The following is a 20,806-nucleotide window of genomic DNA, read 5'->3' as shown; positions in this document are numbered from 1 at the left end:
AATTGATGTATCTTGACTCTGCAGAATTTCATAATGGTTTACAATGACGTGCTACTATTTATGCAGTGTAGGTGGGGAGCCTCTGGGCTGACTCTGACATTACATTTCTTAGGTTTGCCATCTTTAAAACAATGAAAATCTGGACAGAAAAGTTGTTAAGCTTTTTTATTGAGGGGAGGGGCAAGTTGTTGAGCAAAGAAATGGGATGTTTTTGAGCTATTGCTGAGGGAAATCGGCAAAAGCGACACTGCCTACATCAGCTGCCATACGTCCAGAATTACACGGATGTATGGCAACCCTACATTTCTGAACATGGAGAGCCATACAAAAATCATGTGAAGCAACAGAATATTGTACTTTTGTTCTCTTAAGAGTTGTATTGAAAAGCAGGTCCCCAAAGTAGAGGTAAAGGAAAAGGTAAAGGTAAAGGGACCCCTGACCATTAGGTCCAGTCGTGACCGTCTCTGGGCTTGTGGCACTCATCTCGCTTTATTGGCTGAGGGAGCCGGAGTACAGCTTCCAGGTCATGTGGCCAGCATGACTAAGCTGCTTCTGGCGAACCAGAGCAGGACACGGAAACGCCGTTTACCGTACCTTCCCGCTGGAGTGGCACCTATTTATCTTGTACATGAAGCTGAATCTCCAAACTAGAATCGCAAACCATGGTCTGATCCTAGCTTACAAACCTGGTCTGGAAGTTATGCATAAACCATATATATAATGGTAAATTATGGTTTGTACCAAAGAGGAAATTACTAATTCAATCTGAAGAGGAAAGGCACCTCATAAGTCTGTGGCACATTCCCAGTCCTTCAACCCTGTCATCTGGTCATAAACGCTGGCCTGATAAAGAAGTGTTGCAATATGTTCAGCTCAGATGCTTTGCATTTTTACTAAGATGGTCTGAACAGCCATCGTGATTTGCCACATGGATCTTTCAGACAGCTTCTTAAGCATTTGTTCCAATGAATTCACTGACGACAGGATTCCATCCCACCCCCCACCCCCTTTGAAATTTACAAGCTCATCTTGTGTTATTTAAGAACAGGTGTTTGTCGCATTGTTGTGGCTTAAATCCTTCCTTTTCTCACTCTTGCATGCGAACACTTTCACAGAGGCATCTATTACAGAGCATTATGTACCTTTAATTGGTAAAAATGCTTTGGGATGAAAGGTGCAGCGTAACTGTAAAATATTACTGTACCTCACTCTGCTTAATTGGGACAGCTGCTTAATTGTAAATCTCCCAGGAAGCCGGTTTAGCCTAATGATAGCTGCCTGTTTATGGTTGAGCCTTAAGGGGCCCGCATTAGCATAAATTGTGAATAACAGAGATTGATTTCGTGCACACCCAGTAATTAAATGTTACTGAACCAGGTGGACTTCTAAGATACTATATATTCTTTTAGGACAGAAGCTCTTTTTTAAAAAAAGAAAAAAGGCTTGGAAAGACCCAGCCCATTCCAAGTCTAAATGGGTGAGTTTACCCACCACTATCTCATACCTGCCAATTGTCCTGGAAAAAAGGGATGTCCCATTTTTTTCTTCTGAGAGGACGGTGACTAAAATGGCCACCATGATTTTAGGATGCACTCTCGCCGCAAAAAGTGTTTTTTCTAGGTGGTTCCTCAAAATGTGTGTTTTGGGGGGCTGTGCATTTGGAGGTGGGGGTGAGCTGCGAACTTGCACAGGTAATGTAACCCATACAGGAGTGCAACCCTGGAAGGTGGGGTTCCAGTTTTGGGCCGCTTCATAGTGGAGGGTATTTTACACACACACACACACACACACACACACACACACATGCCCCTCAATATGTTCTTCTTATTGCATATTTTTGATCAAGGGTAGACAATCTAAGGCCCGTGGGCTGGATGCGGCCCATTCTCCTTCTCAATCTGGCCCATGGATGGTCTGGGAATCAGCATCTTTTTACATGAGTTGAATGTGTCCTTTTATTTAAAATGCATCTCTGGGTTATTTGTGGGGCATAGGAATTCGTTCATCCCCCCCCCCAAAAAAATAGTCCGGCCCACCACATAGTCTGAGGGACGGTGGACAGGTCCACGGCTGAAAAAGGTTGCTGACCCCTGTTCTTGAGGATTTGTGCTGATGATGCTCATGATGTGGTCACACAAGCCTGCAAAAGTTTTTTGGGCATTCACAGTTATACCACAAGTGGTATATACACCATATTTTTTGCTCTATAAGACACACTTCCCCCCCCCTAAAAAGTAAGGGGAAATGTGTGTGCGTCTTATGGATTGAATACAGGCTGCGCAGCTATCCCAGAAGCCAGAACAGCAAGAGGGATCGCTTGCAAAGTGCTCCCTCTTGCTGTTCTAGCTTCTGGCCCTTCACCCTCCTCAGCGAAAAGCCTGCAAACGCCGCACACACGCCCCACGCGGCTTGTGAAAGGGAGCGCTGAGCAGAGCCTGGGATGCATACAGGCTCTGCTCAGCGTTCCCTTTAAAGAATAATTTTTTTCTTGCATTCCCCCTCTAAAAACTAGGTGCGTCTTATGGTCAGGTGTGTCTTTTGTTGTGCCATAGCCCGTCTAGACAGCATTGAAGAAGTATGTCAGGGGTTCAGGAGCAGAGGCACAGGGGAAAGAGGAAGCGGAGAGCGAAGGGGAACAATCCGAGGGCAGCGTAGGTGAGGATGACAGTGGGGCAAGAGATTCCATGAGCCTGTCCAGTGATTCGGAAGATTCCCAGAAGGGGGCACCGATAGCCAGAGCAAGGGGGGTCCTGGGAGGGACGCACCAGAAGCAAGGGGCCAGCGGTGACTCCCAAAGCAGCAGCTGGAGACCGGGACCAGTTTCCCCGCCAGAGCGTAGCGGGGGGGAAGAGTCCCATGTGTCAGGACCGGCTTCCCCTCCAGGGGAAAGAGAAGATGAGTCAGGGCTGACCATGCCCCTATCGCTGAGTGAGGGAATAGAGGGGAAGTCAGATCCAGCTAGCCCCCCCGAAGGGGAAAGCAGTGACAGGAGCTGTGTAACGGTCAGGAGGAAGGTTGCCGGCTGGGCGCGCGCGCCAAGTTCAAATGCACAGGCGCGCGGGACAGCCGGGAGCGCGGATTGGGAGCCAGGTCCTAAAGCACGCCGGAGGCAGGGGGAAGAATCCGGGGACTCTTCAGCATCAGAAGAGTCCAGAAAGGGCAACACCCCAGCGGGCAGGCAGACCCAGAGGAGAAAGGAGCAAAGGAGGAGGTGGAGCAAGGCTAGGGTCTTGAACTGGTGTCTGGGGGGAGGAGATTCAGACGGAACTTCAGCGGTCTAGGGTTGAGACGTAGAGCTGCGTGCTGTGGCTTTGGAATCGAAACTGAACCTTAATAAAGACTTTTGTATATAACAAGAACTGGCATTGGTCCTCTGTGAGCTGGGACCTTGGGCAGCTCTGACAAAGTATCTTGGAACAAACTAAAGCAGAATAAATCCACCGCTAATGCACTATTGGGACGCAGGTGGCACTGTGGGTTAAACCACAGAGTCTAGGACCTGCCGATCAAAAGGTCGGCGGTTTGAATCCCCGTGGCGGGATGAGCTCCCATCTTCGGTCCTGGCTCCTGCCTACCTAGCAGTTCGAAAGCACCCCTAAGTGCAAGTAGATAAATAGGGACCGCTTTCTAGCGGGAAGGTAAACAGCGTTTCTGTGTGCAGCGCTGGTGCTGGCTCGCCAGATGCAGCTTAGTCACGCTGGCCACGTGACCCAGAAGTGTCTTCGGACACCGCCGGCTCCCGGCCTCTTGAGCGAGATGAGCATGCAATCCTAGAGTCGGTCACGACTGGCCCTGATGGGCAGGGGTAACTTTACCTTTAATGCACTATTACTATGTGAGGAAAAAAGTTGCAGGATACACCTGCAATAAAACACCAGTTATGGAGAGGTCCTATCAGTACAGTGGTACCTCGGTTTATGAACTTAATCCGTTCTGGAAGTCCGTTCTTAAACCGAAACTGTTCTTAAACCGAGGTGCGCTTTCCCTAATGAGGCCTCCCGCCATTCGGATTCCGTTCTTAGACTGAGGTAAAGTTCGCAAACCAGGACAGCACTTCCGGTTTTGCGGACTTCGTAAACTGAATAGTTCTTAAACAGGGCTGTTCTTAAACCGAGGTACCACAGTACGATGAATTACTTTTAACCCATCCCCAGAATTCTGGTTACCAAGGGGAAGGAGGGGCACCAATTTCTTGCATTTCATCTTAATAAAAATATGACTGTTGTGGAATGTCTTTACTATAAAAGTTTTTAAAATATAATTATACATTCTCATCACCTCTTAGGGGGGTTTTCTCCCCCCCTTTCCCTTTGATAGTCTATTAGGCCATTGTGCTCCATAAATGACTGCGGCACATAATTCCCCACATATGCTTTAAAATAAAATCACTAGAAAATTTAGTATATGGCATAGAAGCAATATCTTCTTTATGTCTCATAAAAATTTGAATAATTTTCCTTGGAAACTTTTGTCATGTAGCTTCCCTCAAAATATAATGTTTTCATTAAGATAAGGCACAGTGGGTTTTTTTACTTGTTTTATATTATTTGACTGTTAACTCCATTTCAGGAAGTACAATAATATACAATAATGTGGTGTATAAGGGGAACTGAATGTAAATTCTCATGTGTGCAGGCAAATGTCTTCTTTTACTTTTTTATTTTATTTTAAACTCTCAGTGAAGAAAACTCAAGTAACTTCCAGGCTGGCTTCAATGTTGCTTAATAGTTGTCCAATCAAATTGAACCACTGAAGCCCAGCTTTTTAACAGTCATGTGATTCTGTAGATTTTAACTGAACCAAAGATTAGCAGAGGTGTGCTTATTACACCGCATAACCAAACATGACAACATCCATCTTCTCATCCTTTATTGCAGAGGTCTTAATTCTGCCTTTGTGGAGTCCTTTCCAGGTTATTTGCCAAGTTGCTCCTACATCTTGCTGATGATTTTGGGAAGCATTTCTAGGATACCTTGACCAGACCAGTATGGTTTTCATGAACAACAAACACATCCAAGATCACACTTCACCTGTAGCTGCACTCCACAGTTTGACTGGTAGCCATTTGCAAGCTGTAATTCTGGAAAGCTTCTTCCATTACCAATCTTCTAACTGAAGGGCCACTGCTTGGCTTGTGGCTTGTCCAAATCTCATCAGCCCCAGCCATCATGGCTAGTGGCCAGGGATGACCACAGTTGTAGTCCAACAACAACTGGAGGTCACCACTTTGGCTTCCTTCGCTCTAAATCAAGGTTTTCCCTCTCCCACTTGCCTCTAAAGGTATTTTTATCCATCTCCTGCTCTCCTTTCACTCTCCAGTTGTGCCTGAGTCCTGCCTTGCATCTGTCAATTTTTTTCATCTCTCTTCACTTATCTTTTCATATTCCCTCCCTCCCTCCCTGTTATTGTCTCCATCCTCTTTTTATCTCAGTTTTTCATTTCCTTCAACACCTCCTTTTCTTCACCCCCATCTCTCAGCATTCTTTGCCTCCTGGGCACTTTTACTCAGCATGCAGAAACAGTCACATAGCCTCCAACATTTCTCTGATGAAAATGGGGACGTCTCATTCCATAACGATAATGTAAAAAACAACAGCACTATACAGGATTGCCTTCAGATGGCTCAGCGGTTGGATAACTCCATACCCTCCAACATTTATCCAATGAAAATAAGGACATCCGTAGGAAAAGGGGGACATTCTGAGATCAAATCAGAAACCAGGACTGCTTCTTTAAATCAGGGATGTCCTTGGAAAATAGGGATGCTTGGAAGGTCTGCATTCAGGTGCAGGCAGTGGTCCACCAAAAAGGCTATGAGTGGGTAGGGAATAAGTCAGACAACTGAGGAGGCACTGAGATCCACCTGAAAGTGGCCCAAGGATGGGTCACAGCTCACTGTCTGAGAAACACTGGCGTAAGACTTGTATGACCAGGCCACCTTCCTTTCTTCTGTGAACCTGCTTTTCACCCTTCAGTCTCTGATCCTTTTGGCTTAGCACATCTGTGTGGATGGCAGTGATAATTCTGCTGTAGTAGACTTTATAGGTAAGGAATGTCATGGCCTTTCAGGCTGCCATTGGCTTAGCTGCTTTCATGTCAGAGGAGGAGCACAGCAGAATGGGCCGGGGCAGGCACCCGAGTGCTGAAGGTTGACTTGAGAGATCTGATAATAAAAATTCCAAGATTCTTCATGAGCAATTTAACCAAGTCATCCTTGCCAGACAGTATAAGCTTGGATTAGTGATACAGGTGTGTTGAGCAACAGAGTATATATATGGTTACTCATTAATTACTATAAAAGCAGAGAAGGCAGATTAGGGGATTATGCTTTATCTGTCATAAATATTTTCAGCTGCAAAATCAGTTTACATGATAGCTTTGCGTATTTCTAGGCTGAGACACAAATATTGTCAGTCAAGGACTGACTTGACATTCCTGCAGGAAGCCAATAATTTGAGGTTAAGCTGTGGCAGTTTTTAATAAAAAAAATATTATTTAAAAAGCTTTGTTTACTGATTATAATCCAGAGGGAGTTAACCACCTCTCTCTTACCCTTGCTCTCAAAACATGCATTTCATTTTCAGCCTGAGTTAATCTGGTTTAATCTTCCAGCTAATACAGCTGGTTCTGCTGTCACCTGGTTGGTAAAAAGGTTGCATTTACTAGGAAGGTTTGGGGAATTATATATTTCCATTGCTTTAGAACACAAGTTCAAAATAAAGGGCAGGAAACAGAGTGTACAAATAGAATTCATAAACTGCTTTAAAAACATTATTGGCTTTTGACTGCAGCAGAGGGCAGATAAAGAGCAAACCAGGTCTCAGCTGGTTGTCACAAAATTGGAGAAGGGGAATTGACCAATGTTCTAGTTTTGCTATCTCATTGTTCTAAGATTTCAAAATCTGCTGTCAGAAATGATGTAGTGTGTTGCTGCTTTTCTTAAAGGCCTTATAAATCAGATTTAATGATAGCTTCCAAAAAGTAACCTCAGCTAAGTGGAACAAATTATGTTTATATCTTCATATATATAATTGTAGTGACCTTTGGCTATTGGCCCAAAGTGGTGTGTGTGTGTGGGGGGGGGGAGTAATACAAAAGTGTGCCAAGATTCTCCCCATCCCTTGAAAAATTAACTTTGGTGATTATTTCCTTAGTTTAAATAGACATTGGGGACATCACATCAGAGCTATTAATTTAACATTTATTTAAAATAAGACATAGTGGTATTTAAAGAAACCACACCTCCCCTTGTGAGCAGCACTTTTAAAATTATCTTAATAGTATGATTTAGCATGTTTTAAGTTCCAATCCTAATTGCTTACTTTTTCCTTATTGTGAATGGGTTGAAACGAACAGTGCCTCTTCTAAGGTGGAATACTGAGGTGGGATTACTCTTAAATTATTACACATAGCAAGGCTAGCATTCATAATAACATAATATGTGATACTATAATCCATCCCCGTTTCATGTTTCATTTCAAGAACTGGTCTCTGGTGAGTTGGCAACCTATGCAATATACAAAAATAGCATCCTTTATCATCCTTTTATCATGAAAAGTTGAGCCCTTCTGCCCTGCCTCATTGGACTCTGTGGCTTTTCAGACACCCCCCCCCCCACCATGGAGTCTCCATCACTCTCATTGCTATAGGATGACATCTATTGAGATGCAGGTGGTGCTGAGGTCTAAACCACTGAGCCTCTTGGGCTTGATGATCGTAAGGTCGGTGGTTCAAATCCGTGTGATGGGGTGAGCTCCTGTTGCTCTGTCCCAGCTCATGCCAACCTAGCAGTTTGAAATCAGCCTGAAAGTGAAGATGTACACCACACCCCATAGTCGACTGAACTTAACCATTCAGGGGTCCTTTCCCTTTTACTTTACCTACCTAGGATGATAGGGACATGGGTGGCACTGTGGTCTAAACCACAGAGCCTAGGGCTTGCCGATCAGAAGGTTAGTGGTTCGAATCCCCACAATGGGGTGAGCTTCTGTTGTTTGGTCCCAGCTCCTGCCCACCTAGCAGTTCGAAAGCACATCAGAGTGCAAGTAGATAAATAGGTACCACTCCGGCGGGAAGGTAAATGGTGTTTGCATGCACTGCTCTGGTTCACCAGAAGCGGCTTAGTCATGCGGCCACATGACCCGGAAGCTGTCTGTGGACAGACGCCAGCTCCCTTGGCCTATAGAGCGAGATGAGGGCCGCAACCCCAGAGTCATCCGTGACCAGACCTTACGGTCAGGGGTACCTCTACCTTTACCTAGGATGATATCTACTGCTGCACCACGGTTCTTGTCTTTCACAAAATGATTTCTGCAGAAGTATTATTGACTGGATTTTTCTCATTACTGAAGATCAATTGCATCTACAGTGGTACCTCGGGTTAAGTACTTAATTAGTTCCGGAGGTCCGTTCTTGTTCTTAACCTGTTCTTAACCTGAAGCATCACTTTAGCTAATGGGGCCTCCCGCTGCTGCCGTGCCACTGGAACATGATTTCTGTTCTCATCCTGAAGCAAAGTTCTTAACCTGAATCACTATTTATGGGTCAGTGGCATCTGTAACCTGAAGCGGATGTAACCTGAGGTACCATTGTACTGGGTTCTAGTGAGCCTGTTCATTTCCTTTTGTGGGCAGCCAGGGCTAATATTATCATCTTTGTGTTGCCTGTGACTCGCCAGGAAACTTTGGGTCAGGTGGAGCACCGCCAAGCAAATGGAGGTGACACGTTGGGATTTGTTGAGACGTTGTGACATATTGCAAACTGGATAGAAAGGATGTGCAAAAGCTCTCTAGGTCTTCAGCCTCAACAACACGCTGTTACAGTTCTGCCTGCGTTTTCCTCAGGGCACCTTCGGAACAAGTAGTTTCTGGAGTACATGCCTTGAAGGTGAAGTATTAAATCTAAATGCAGCTATATCAGTAAAACCACTCTCCTTTTTTGTGACGCAACTAAATTTCCTTTATAGTGACATAATAAAAAGAGTAGGGGGTGGGAAGAAAAACACTTGGTGGCAAGGACATCCGGCCTGATATGTTAGGCTCATATACTAATTAAATATTCTCCCAAATAACATTCAAATGTCACAAACTCATCTTTCCTCCCCACTAGTTTAACATGTAAAAAAGGCATTTAAACCATTTTTAATCCAGCCTCTTATTTACATGATAAGCCACAATGATTCCTTTTAATAGGCATGGATTGCCTGCTTTGAAGCAGCTGGAATTCTTAATTCCACGAAATGGCAGTGCTGCCTCATCCCCTTTGGTATTCAAGAAGGTCATCCGTCTACTCATAGATTTCTTTGATGCTGCTCATATATATGTATGAACCAGCAGTTTGAAGATAGCGAAATTCAGTCTTGTGTGGGGTGGGGGGGCAGCATAGTGCTCCGTCATCAGTTAAAATATTTGAAAGAAGATTAAGTTGTTCATAGTATGCCTTCTCCTGACCAATGCTGTCTGAGGGACATGTTTTCATGAAGCACCCCCCCCCCCGAATGAAATTGAGTGGGTGAGCAATGGACATATTTTGAAACTTCGCATTTTCACTGGTGTAACTGAATGTTTAAAAGAAATCAAACACATTCAAAGCATTTATTTATTTAGATGATTTATATACCACCCTCTGCATAGGCCACAGGACGATCTGCAATAAAAATGAATAGCTACAGTATATATCTTAAAACAGGCATGACCAAACTTGGCCCTCCAGCTGTTTTGGGACTACAACTCCCATTATCCCTAGCTAACAGGACCAGTGGTCAGGGATGATGGGAAGTGTAGTCCCAAAACATCTGGAGGGCCAAGTTTGGCCATGCCTTTTGTTTTTTTTTTTTAAAAAAAACCCAACCACAATGCATTTAAAATATAAAACAACAAATTGAATCACAATAACTAGTGGTGATGGAATCAGACCTCTTCTCCTGCAAACACCCTCCAAAAAAAAAGAAAAGAAAAAGGTGCAACTTGATCAGCTGCCTGAAGCTATAAAAAAATGAGGCCAGATACACCTCAGTAATAGAGAAAGAATCTACATGCAATGACCCACCACTGAAAGAGTCATTTCTTGGGCCCTCACTCCATTTATCTCATCCCATGTAGGAAACACCAGGAGGGCCTAATCTGCTGAACATAGAAAAGGGACTGGTTATCATGGGGGAAAGGTGTTCCTGATGTTTGTTGCAGGAGAAAAAATAGGTATAAAATGTGTCCAATCCTGAACATTCATATTAAATTTCTATACTGTCCTTCATCTGAGGATCATATGGAGGTTTACAATATAAAAAGGACACATGACCTCTAGACATGTAGCATCTACCTGGAATTTATTTGTTTGCTTATTTCATTTAATTACTCTTGCTCCTCCTAAAAATGCCTAAGGTATTACATAGCATAAAATAAATACAACCAATGATTAAAAGATCTACAAAATTGCAACATTAAAGAACAGTGAAACAAAGCAGCATTTGCTGCATGTGTCATCTCCCTGCCTGTGTCTATAGCTACAAAGTATTTGGCTTTTTGAACACAACCGCAAATGATACAAATTGCAGAGGGTGATAGCAGAAAACTACTCCAAAGCAATTATAAAAAGGTAAAGGACGTTCCGGCGCTCATCTTGCTTTACAGGGCGAGGAAGCCGGTGTTTGTCTGCAGACAGCTTTTCCGGGTCATGTGGCCAGCATGACTAAGCCTCTTCTGGTGCAACAGAACACTGAAACCAGAGCAGCGCACGGAAATGCCATTTACCTTCCCGCCAGAGCGGTACCTATTTATCTACTTGCACTGGCATGCTTTCAAACTGCTAGGTTGGCAGGAGCTGGGACAGAGCAACGAGGCTCATTCCATCGTGGGGATTCGAACCACCGACCTTCTGATCGGCCAGCCCAAGAGGCTCAGTGGTTTAGACCACAGTGCCACCCATGTCCCTATCCAAAGCAATTATAGGTAATCTTAAATTATATAGATATAGATATGAACCACATTGAGAAAGGAAAAGGGTCAAATTATACAACAGGAGCCAATTTACTTTTATTTAGAAAGTATCTTCTGGTGGTAACTCCCTCCCTCTCACCCAGCAGTGGTAGCCAGCTGTAAAACTCACTTATTCAGAATACATTGTCCACCACTATTCAGAATACATTGGCTTTTTAAAAATAAGATAGATGCACAAACCTCTGAACTCAGCCAGTTTGGTGTTCCCCAGTCGTCCCCCACCCCTGCCCCGATCTCAACCCTGGTTTAGATCTCAATCTCTACAAAATGGGCAGAGGTGCCAGCAACAGTGAAATCATTCCTAAGTTGAATAGTTTTAGGAAGTTGAAAGTTCCACCTTTGAGAAAGCCATGGGCCTATGAATTTAGAAAATGTCAGTGCATTCAGAAAAATAACAGATAAAATTATGGTGCTGCCACTGTAATTGAGAGCAGATCACAGGGACTCCAACAGAGAGATGTGGGAACATTGCAGTCCGTGTCCTACTTTCGTGGGTGTGTACATGGCGTGACACACTCTTTTGCTGACAGTGACTTCATTGTACAGATATGGAGATGGTGCTACTCTGATAGACTTAGGGGAACACTAGGTCTGTTTGTGTGCTCATGGCTTACAACACTTCTTTCACACCTTATTACTTTCCTTAGAAATATGTGCCTGTGCCCTTGTTTTGAGCACTTTCAGTAGACACCGAGATTACATTTCCTTCTCACTTAAATCCCAGAAGATGTTTGGCATTCCAGCCAAAGTAAAGAAATGAAGGGAGTTCTTCAGCATGAGGCCTTTTGTTCCACACACTAACAAGGGACAATGGACAATTGGCTGTGGAAAGTAACCCTTTGTTCCAGATTTCTGGACTCTAACTCACACCCATAGGCCAGCATAATGACTGAACTGGTTTCACCTGGGAGGGACAGTCTTAGGAGTTGAAGCAAAACTAGAAGGTTTATGGAAGATTTTCACTTCACTTGGAACTGATTGGATGGTAGGAAACTGAACATTGCTGTACATTAAGTACCGTGTTTGTTTCTGCACGCCCAGTAACACCAGCTAAACCTGTGCATTTGTGAATAAACACATTGGGCGGAATTCACCAATAAACGCCATCAGTGGAAGCCTCACACAAGGGTTTCCACTTGTGCAATGGGTTTTCCCCCATCTCCCCCCCTTCACCCCCTACAATTGGCTTGCAAGGGAATGAGAACTTCAAAACAGCACATGGGGAGGCTTATCATTGCAAGTAGATGTGCTTGTGCAGAGAGAATGCTTGGTTGCCATTGGAAAGATTTGGGGAACCCCAAACACAGGGTGCCAAAATACATTTAAAGACTCTTGAGAGTCCCATGGACTGCAAGAAGATCAAACCTCTCCATTCTTAAGGAAATCAGCCCTGAGTGCTCACTGGAAGGACAGATCGTGAAGCTGAGGCTCCAATACTTTGGCCACCTCATGAGAAGAGAAGACTCCCTGGAAAAGACCCTGGTGTTGGGAAAGATGGAGGGCAAAAGTAGAAGGGGACAACAGAGGATGAGATGGTTGGATAGTGTTCTGGAAGCTACCAGCATGAGTTTGACCAAACTGCAGGAGGCAGTGGAAAACAGGAGTGCCTGGCGTGCTGTGGTCCATGGGGTCACGAAGAGTCGGACAGGACTAAACGACTAAACAACAGTGTTCATAGGGCTCAGTGATGACTACCAGTTAATAATTAGTGGTCACAATTCAACAAAGTTGTGCAGGACATTTCTAGGCACGTCTGCTTTGAAGTGAATTCTTATGATGTCAAAAGAGACCTGGTGTGTTTATGATTGCAGCCTTCAGCCACCCTCTCAGCTGTAGTGGTGGTATAGCTGCCAAGCCACAGTATTGTGTGTCACATCATTGGCACTGGAGCAAGAATTCCTAGCAAAATAGTACTTATATAGATACGTCGAGGGAAAGCTTTTCAAACAATTTCATTATGTGGAAATGATTGTTCTCTACTTCTTCATCTTGCTTTGGAGCTTCTGGCAGAACTCACGTTGTTTTGTGAAGGAGCTGTAAAATACTAGTTTATTTTAAACCACCAACGGCTTTTAAAAGGCTCAGCAAGAGTTCAGACAAAAATGGAGAGGGAAGAATTCCCCCACTCTGGTTAAAGAAAGGAATGTGCTTATGTGCTTGTGAATGTATAGATAAATCACCGGAGTAGCCCTATCCATTGTGCTCAAAATTAGAGTAGAAATTAATAATGGTTGGTCCTAGGCTTTGGCCATTAATATAAATGAACAGCAGAAAACCTCCCATTTGGGACAGGGGAAAAGGGAGCCGGGAAAGTGCATTGCTATTATTTTTCATTGCTCCCTTTCCTTCCAAGGCAGGTTGTGCAGGAGAACTTCCCAGTAGCTCTAACCGCAAGTGTATACAGAGACTGTGTGTGTGCATTTTCTGAATGAAGTTAAGCCCCCCCCCCTTTTTGTCCAGGACTGCAAACTTCCCTGCCAGTCATTGCCAATGAGGTCAAATCTGGCATCTTTGAGTCTGAATTCTAATTCCATTCATTCATTCATTCATTCATTATTATGCTCATAAGATACACCATGAAATAAATGCTTTGGGCCTTGTACAGAAAAATAAAATGTAACGATAAAACAAAGGTACAGTAAAAATCTGCAATAAGTTTTAAAACCCAGTGAGCATAAAAAACCAGCACATAGAAGATGATAAAAAGCAAACAAGTGGCAATTGCTGCCAGACATGGAATTTTAAAACCACCCACTGATTGGCGCTTGTTATGATTCAGCAGTAAAACACAGGTTTTCCCAGGGAAAGTTTTGGGACAGGAAAAAACAACAACTTTAAAGCCCAGACCTGTTCTGGATGAACCCTTAGACTGGTGCTGAAGACCAGTGGTGTAGCGTGGGTTGTCAGCACCCGGGGCAAGGCAAGTAATTTGTGCCCCCTAACCTGTGGATTTGTGCCACCTAACCCTAACCCCCAAATGTTGCACCCGGTGCGCCCCCCCCCCCGCCCCCATGCTACGCCACTGCTGAAGACACAACCATATGGGCACCAGGCAAGCATCCCTAGGGAGAGCATAACACAAGTTAAAGAACATTAAAGGATGTCCATGCCAGCCAATTATTGCATGCTTTATTTTTTTAACTACCCTGCCCTGATTTGTGTTCTGCTTTTGATGGGATTTTGCTCCCCTTCAGCAATGAGACATCTGCTGCAAAGGTACAAGGCTCACACGTTATGCTGATTAGAGTCTACAGAAACCGAAGAACAAGGAAGAAAAGAACCAAGGGTTTTAACAAAGTAAGCCCATCACCGCTGCAGAAACAGGCTACAGGAATGCCTACAAAAATTAACTTTCTTGCCCTTTCCCTCCCTTATTCAAGGTGTTAATTATGCAGCTGTGAATGGGGTTGCTATTATTAATGAAAATGTTCCATGTATTTAGCTGTTCGAAACCAGGTTCTTCTTCCTGGCTACATGGCATTTCAGGACTGTGCAACAAAAAGTTATAGAGTCTATGGGGGCAAGAAATAGATTTTATGACAAGTTTTATTTAAACCTGCAGATAAGCTGTCTGTTGGAATTCCGCTCACCAGGAGCAGTGGTGCAGCTCATTACTTCTTCTGGTGGGAAAACCCATCGACTTATATAGCCCCACATTTTCCTTCACCTTTGTTTAAGAGCGTCAGCCATTTGTCTTAAGGCAGCAGCTCATTTTGCTCGCGAATGTCTCTGGTAGCATGCCAGAGTTGTAAGTCATGGTGCACTGGCCACAAGGTTTGGTTTACACCCAGATCCAGCACTTCAGAAAACACTTTAGAGGCTTCCTGTTTCAGCTTTGGGTCTGAGACTGAGGCCACCATGGGGGGGGTAGGCTTCACTCGCGCCCGCCTGCACCCACTATTGGGAAATTTTATCTAAATGGCCATAACTATTTGATAAAAGTGGAAGAGATTTTTCAAGCATAGTTCAGCCCTCCAGAGTGGATCGAGCTTGCCAAAATGGCAGGCAAACCAGTCCAGGTCTTTTCTTCCTTTTCGTTTCTTTTTGTCCTAGTCAACTTGTTTTTTTTTTTTTAAAGGAAATGTCTATACCTTTTAAACTTTTAAAGGTAGAATTGAGTGACATTTGCAGGCAAGCTCATCCATTCTGAAGAGATGAGTCCTGCCAAATTTCAGAAAGAGATCTGCAGTGATTTTCCTGCAAGGACAGCTGCTAACAGTTTCAGAATGGAACTCACTTAATCTCCACATGTGTTTGGTGGGCAATTGGTTTGAAAATTGCAGATAGGAAGATAAAGCTGCTCAGCAGTTGTTGTTGTTGTTTACAAGGCACACATTTAATTTGGGGGTAGATGATTTACTTTCCCAAAAGGCACTGGGTTTGGAAAGCCTGGTAAAAGAACCTCTTCTGTTTGCAAGCTTGACCTCTCAGTTACAATGGAGCTTTGTCTTTTTCATGTCTGCATCCTGGTATTTACCTCTGCCCTCTAGCCCAGTTTACCCTTTATATGTTTCACTTTTAGAAGATACTTGGCTGGAGCTCTTTTTTATACCAGAGTCTCTGAGGTGCCACAAGGAAAGGAGGGATCCCCACTTCAAATCAGGGTGCTTGTACAGATCCCACTTCAACTTGCTCAAGCCCAGAATCTCTCTAAAGCACCCCAGTTTAGAATGTATCCCCAAACACTGCACACTTCTAGTTTCAAATTCAGGATGACATCAGTGTTATTCCGGAGTTGGCTTTATTCCTGGATATGTTAAACATCATTTATGGCTTGACAGAAGGAACAGAATTTTTGTTTCAGATCATGCAGTACTTGGGAGGGTAAGGACCACTTTGTACATTATCCTGAAGCAGAGATAAAGAAAGTGTAAATGACACACCTTCTTTTTCACGCTGGGCATCTTATATTACTGAATTGTGTTTTATGGTGTTATTTTACAGAGAGAGTTGGGGTGCATTACATAAAAATTGTTATTACTTTTTTTTAAATGGCATTCTTTCTTTTTAAGAAGTCCGTTTGAATCTTAGAGTCACCTTGGACTTCATGGCACAGCCAGTATTTTTGTTATAAGTTATCCATAAATCTGGGTTAAATGATGAGTGGTGCTCAGTTCACAGCCACTTTGCATCAATAGGCTGTCACAAAGGAGCATATAATGGCAGCATTACACTTTGAAAGCATCTGCGTTTATTATTGCTATTTTTTTCCAGCCATGGAAAAATGTTAGGTGCCAACTCAAGCTGAGCATTCCAGCTGGTGTCGAGCAGCCAGATTCATAGCTTCGTTGACTTCAATAGAGCTTTGCTCTTGTATGCCCACATCAAATAAAAGTCTGCAGTGACTTTGCACTACTCCAATTCCATAGAGTCTGCCTTCTTCCCAGCTGTTCGGTCTCCCTACCTTATGTGGTCTCCTGCCCTTGGTTTCCATTTGTACTGAACTAGTGACAATGTCGTGTTTGTGTCGCTCTTTCATTGTAGCAAAATGTCAGGGTTCTTTTACAAGAGCCAATGTCAACAGTTCTTTTCCTGAAGGCCAAATATGCTCAGTTTCTAATTGCAAAAGCCTGGCTTTCCCTTCTTTCCTTCCCTTGCCCTTTCCCCCCTGATATTCAGGGTAGGTACAGAGCGAAAACAAGTTTGAAATGTTCACTTTTTAAAAATTAAGGATGCAATCATTCTGTTAATGCAAGAATGTACAGTTGTGCAACAGAACTTCTCCCTTATATGCCCTACCCACCCCAAATCTGCCCTGGAGGACTTGGGGGAAGGAAGGGCAAAGTTCTGTTGTGCAAGTGTAAATATAGTGGAATGGATTATAACAGTAGAGTAGGAACTTACAGTCACTGCTTGAACCTGGAATTACTCTATTGACATCTAGCACATCATTTCTTCCAAAGTGGAATGATTCAGGAGCCTGTGTGCATATAGGTATGTGAGTGCATGCTACTTGTTCAGACACTGAGGTCCAGCTCCGATGGCCTTCTGGCGGTTCCCTCACTGAGAGAAGTGTGGTTACAGGGAACCAGGCAAAGGGCCTTCTTGGTAGTGGCACCTGCCCTGTGGAATGCCCTCCCATCAGATGTCAAGGAAATAAACAACTATCTGACTTTTAGAAGACATCTGAAGGCAGCCCTGTTTAGGGAAGTTTTTAATGTTTGCTGTTTTATCTTGTTTTTAATATTCTGCTGGGAGCCGCCTGGAGTGACTGGGGAAACCCAGCAGGATGGGTGGGGTATAAATAATAAATTATTATTATATTATTATCATTACTGGATAGAACAGGCAAATCTGAAACAGTAGTCTTCAGGCTGGAACATAATAAAGCTTGGTTAAATAGAGAAGTCTAGGGAGCATACATGATACAGTGGTACATCAGGTTAAGTACTTAATTCGTTCCGAAGGTCCGTACTTAACCTGAAACTGTTCTTAACCTGAAGCACCACTTTAGCTAATGGGGCCTCCTGCTGCTGCACCGCCACCGGAGCCCGATTTCTGTTCTCATCCTGAAGCAAAGTTCTTAACCTGAAGCACTATTTCTGGGTTAGCAGAGTCTGTAACCTGAAATGTATGTAACCTGAGGTACCACTGTACACTTATTTTGTGTTTTACGTATTGTTGGCCCTCCCTGCCTAATTTAAGGCTCCACCTCAAAAGGCAGCATAAAACATGCTTTCATAAATAAATGAACCAAATGTATTTAGGACCCATTTATCTGCAACCCTATGCATTTATTTGGGAGTAATCCCCAATGAACATAGGAGGACTTACATCCAGGTGAAAACATATATAGGCTTGGCCTGCTAATCTGGAATGACTTCCATCCTGGGCTCTATTCACTCATGAAGATTTGAAACTGGACTTGAATGCAGAATGTGTAGAAAACATTTTCTTTATCTTTCTTTTATCGCTATGTAAATACATTAAAGGGAAAACTTCAAATGTGTTAAGTAATCTTGAGTGTGCCCTCCTTCACAGAAAGTGTTTAATTTCAAGAAAAACAGAATAATATGCAAACGGATTTAATCCATAGCAGAGAAATAATAGTGGGGGTGGGTGGTGCTAATTAACACTGGAGAAAATTTCTGCATCACTCAACCCTTGATTCACCTTGGCAACAGATACATTCAAGGTATACGAGGTCAACATTCACTCCTTAGGGCTAAATATCATATAAAGTTTGCTTCAAAAACAGCATCATTTGGCATAATTCAAAATATAACTTAGCAAAAATTATTGTTGGTGGAGAAAACCTTATATATATATTTACCATTGCTATTTTTCTTGCAGTGCTTATGAAAGCAGGAGAATTAAGTGAATATGTTGGATTCATTAAGTCTGGAAGTTGCAATGCTTACCGAATCATCCCGGCCCTTGTGAAGCGACCTTTGGGGAAAATGGTGAGGAATTACATTTTCATCCGTAATATCAGTTCTGGAAATCCTTTTGTTTTGTTTTTTGTTGGATTACTTACTCAGCGAGCCAAAGTCATCTTGCTGTCTGACACAAAGGACAAAGTTTCACCTACCCACCCTCAATTTCACATACAGAAGCTGACTGGACTGGCAGCTGAATCTTAACCTCAACACTGGTTCAGCATCGGCAGTGGCACTTGAGGGCAGTAGGCTCACTTACATACACACCCAGACAAACTACAACAGCTCCACCCTTCTGTTTTCTCTGCTAAGGCTTGATGCAGTACACTCACACTATGATCCTTTCAATGCATATGAGGATGTTTCCATTTTTCCAGGCATTTTAAATTCTTATTTTTTATTATTTTTCTAAAAGTACAAAATTTAATAATCTTACTGTTTTTTCCCTCCGGTCTCGTACAGTTTGTCGCTGGTGGTTCTATCTCAGGGGTCAGCAAACTTTTTCAGCAGGGGGCCAGTCCACCGTCCCTCAGACCTTGTAGGGTGGTGGACTATATTTTCTTTGGGGGGGGGGTATTGAATGAATTCCAATGCCCCACAAATAACTCAGAGATGCATTTTAAATAAAAGGACACGTTCTACTCATGTGAAAACACACTGATTCGAGGACCATCTGCGGGCCGGATTTAGAAGGTGATTGGGCTGGATTCAGCCCCGGACCTCATTTTGCCTACCCATGTTCTATCTTTTCTCCCCCGCCCTGCCCCCTTGTGATTGCTTTTATTTGGTTTGCTTGATTTATTATTATTTTTAAAAATATGACTTTCAAGGCATATTGCTCAGGGAATGCTAGTTATCGGGTGGAATCATGCTGCAAATAAAAAATAGCCTAGCTTCTAAACATTCACAATTTCTTAAGAACATATTTTGTGTTTTCAAATCTCTGCTGGGTCCCTGTCACCAAAGTGTACTTGCCCCAAACCTGGATCTAAACATTCAAGGAATTTTCCTTTTATTCTTTAACCAAATTATACCCAAACCCAACCGTGTTGGGTATGACCCATTGAAGCTCTGTGATTTCAAGGGAGAGCGCTAAGCATGTGCTTAATTCTTATGCTGAAGTCCCTGGCACTTATAAGTGCTTAATTGTGACAGCACTTTTTTGTGCATTTTTGTGCATATTTTTCATTCTATATCTGCAACTTTCTGTCTAGGTATAAAAAAATGTTATATTTGTGGGGCCAATAAAACAAAATGCAGTCACCCTCAAAATTGGTGACTATCATTTGTACAGGAAATGAGTCACCTGGAGAGAGAATATTATCACAGGAATATAGTTAAATGTTTCAAATGATAATGAAAGTGAAGATCAAATGAGTCAGGGCAACAGGTCTTTCCCAAAAGATTTTTGGGGATCCGGTGATAACCATGGCTATGTTTACATTGCTAAAATGTAATTTTTCTTAATCCAGAATCGTTCATGCTCATCCTCAACATGCCTCTTTCAGTCTACATTGATTCTAAATTCTGCTGTTCACAAGTGTGAATGCGGTTATGTGACAAGCTTTGGAAAACCTCCCCTTGATTAAGTTATCCATACCTTTTCTTCCCTGTACATGCCCCAGCCGATGGAAGAAGAAGGTAGGAAGTGGTGATTGAAGTCTTGGTAGAACCCTACCCACAATGTCCTTGGGTAGACGTGGATACAAACACCATATTGCTGGGACTGCCCACATCTGTTTTCAAAAGGAGATACTATGGGGTGATGCAGAATTAATCTGCAATGAGCATTTATTTTCAGAACGAAGCCAATTTCTCCAGAAGGGCTTTTCAAGGAGGAACTAAGTGCAATAGATCTAAATGGTGTGGGGAGTACTAAGGCTCCATTGATTCTAGCATAAGATGTGCGTGCCCAGCCTAAAGTACATTGCAAATGTTATTTAAGGCCCCCATGTGTTCCTAAATGTTTCAGACAACCTCACACTTCCATTAGCTTCTCAGCCAGAATTTTCCACCATACCAAGGGCCATCAGCCCATACAGTTTTTGCGATTTATCATATAAATTGTACGTTGTGCATCTTCTAGTCCTAAATATATGCTGAAGAAACAAACAGTGTGGGTTCATGTTTCAAAACAGATGAAGCAGATGAAACAAGTCCTCATTGGCCAACTGCATGCAAAAGATTCCTTTGGAGAAGTAAGCGTTCTCAATCAGACCCCATCTACATATACTCTGAAAGCAGGAACGCCTGTTGAACTAGGAATTATTGATGCTGCAGACATACATGGTAAATGCAAATGCATTGCTTTCCTTTCTTTTAGTATAGTTCCTTTAAGTTCTCATCTCGTTTTGCTTGCACAGAGCTTGCAGGGAGATTAGATTATATGAGCTATTTTTTGAGCATGCATTCTGTTTGTTTGCGGGAGCCGAT

At 43.1% G+C, this 20,806-nt stretch overlaps 1 protein-coding gene across 2 annotated transcripts in view; it reads left to right on the top strand.

Moving 5' to 3' along the window:
* The window catches only part of CNBD1 (cyclic nucleotide binding domain containing 1), a 146,258-nt gene that overhangs the window by 93,419 nt on the left and 32,033 nt on the right, over positions 1 to 20,806 (top strand). For both annotated transcript variants that reach the window (XR_014170648.1, XM_081919785.1), the window contains exons 9-10: positions 18,288 to 18,397; positions 20,512 to 20,662. Coding sequence is in view for 1 of the 2 variants with exons in the window: in XM_081919785.1 (XP_081775911.1) it covers positions 18,288 to 18,397; positions 20,512 to 20,662 (261 nt within the window). In the remaining variant the exon portion in view is untranslated. The remainder of the gene's footprint in view (positions 1 to 18,287; positions 18,398 to 20,511; positions 20,663 to 20,806) is intronic.

This window comes from Podarcis melisellensis (assembly GCF_964234715.1).
Source record: "Podarcis melisellensis genome assembly, chromosome: 7".
Classification (NCBI taxonomy): Eukaryota; Metazoa; Chordata; class Lepidosauria; order Squamata; family Lacertidae; genus Podarcis; species Podarcis melisellensis.
Note: the sequence above shows the minus strand (reverse complement) of the source record. Positions and strands in the feature narration are given on the sequence as shown.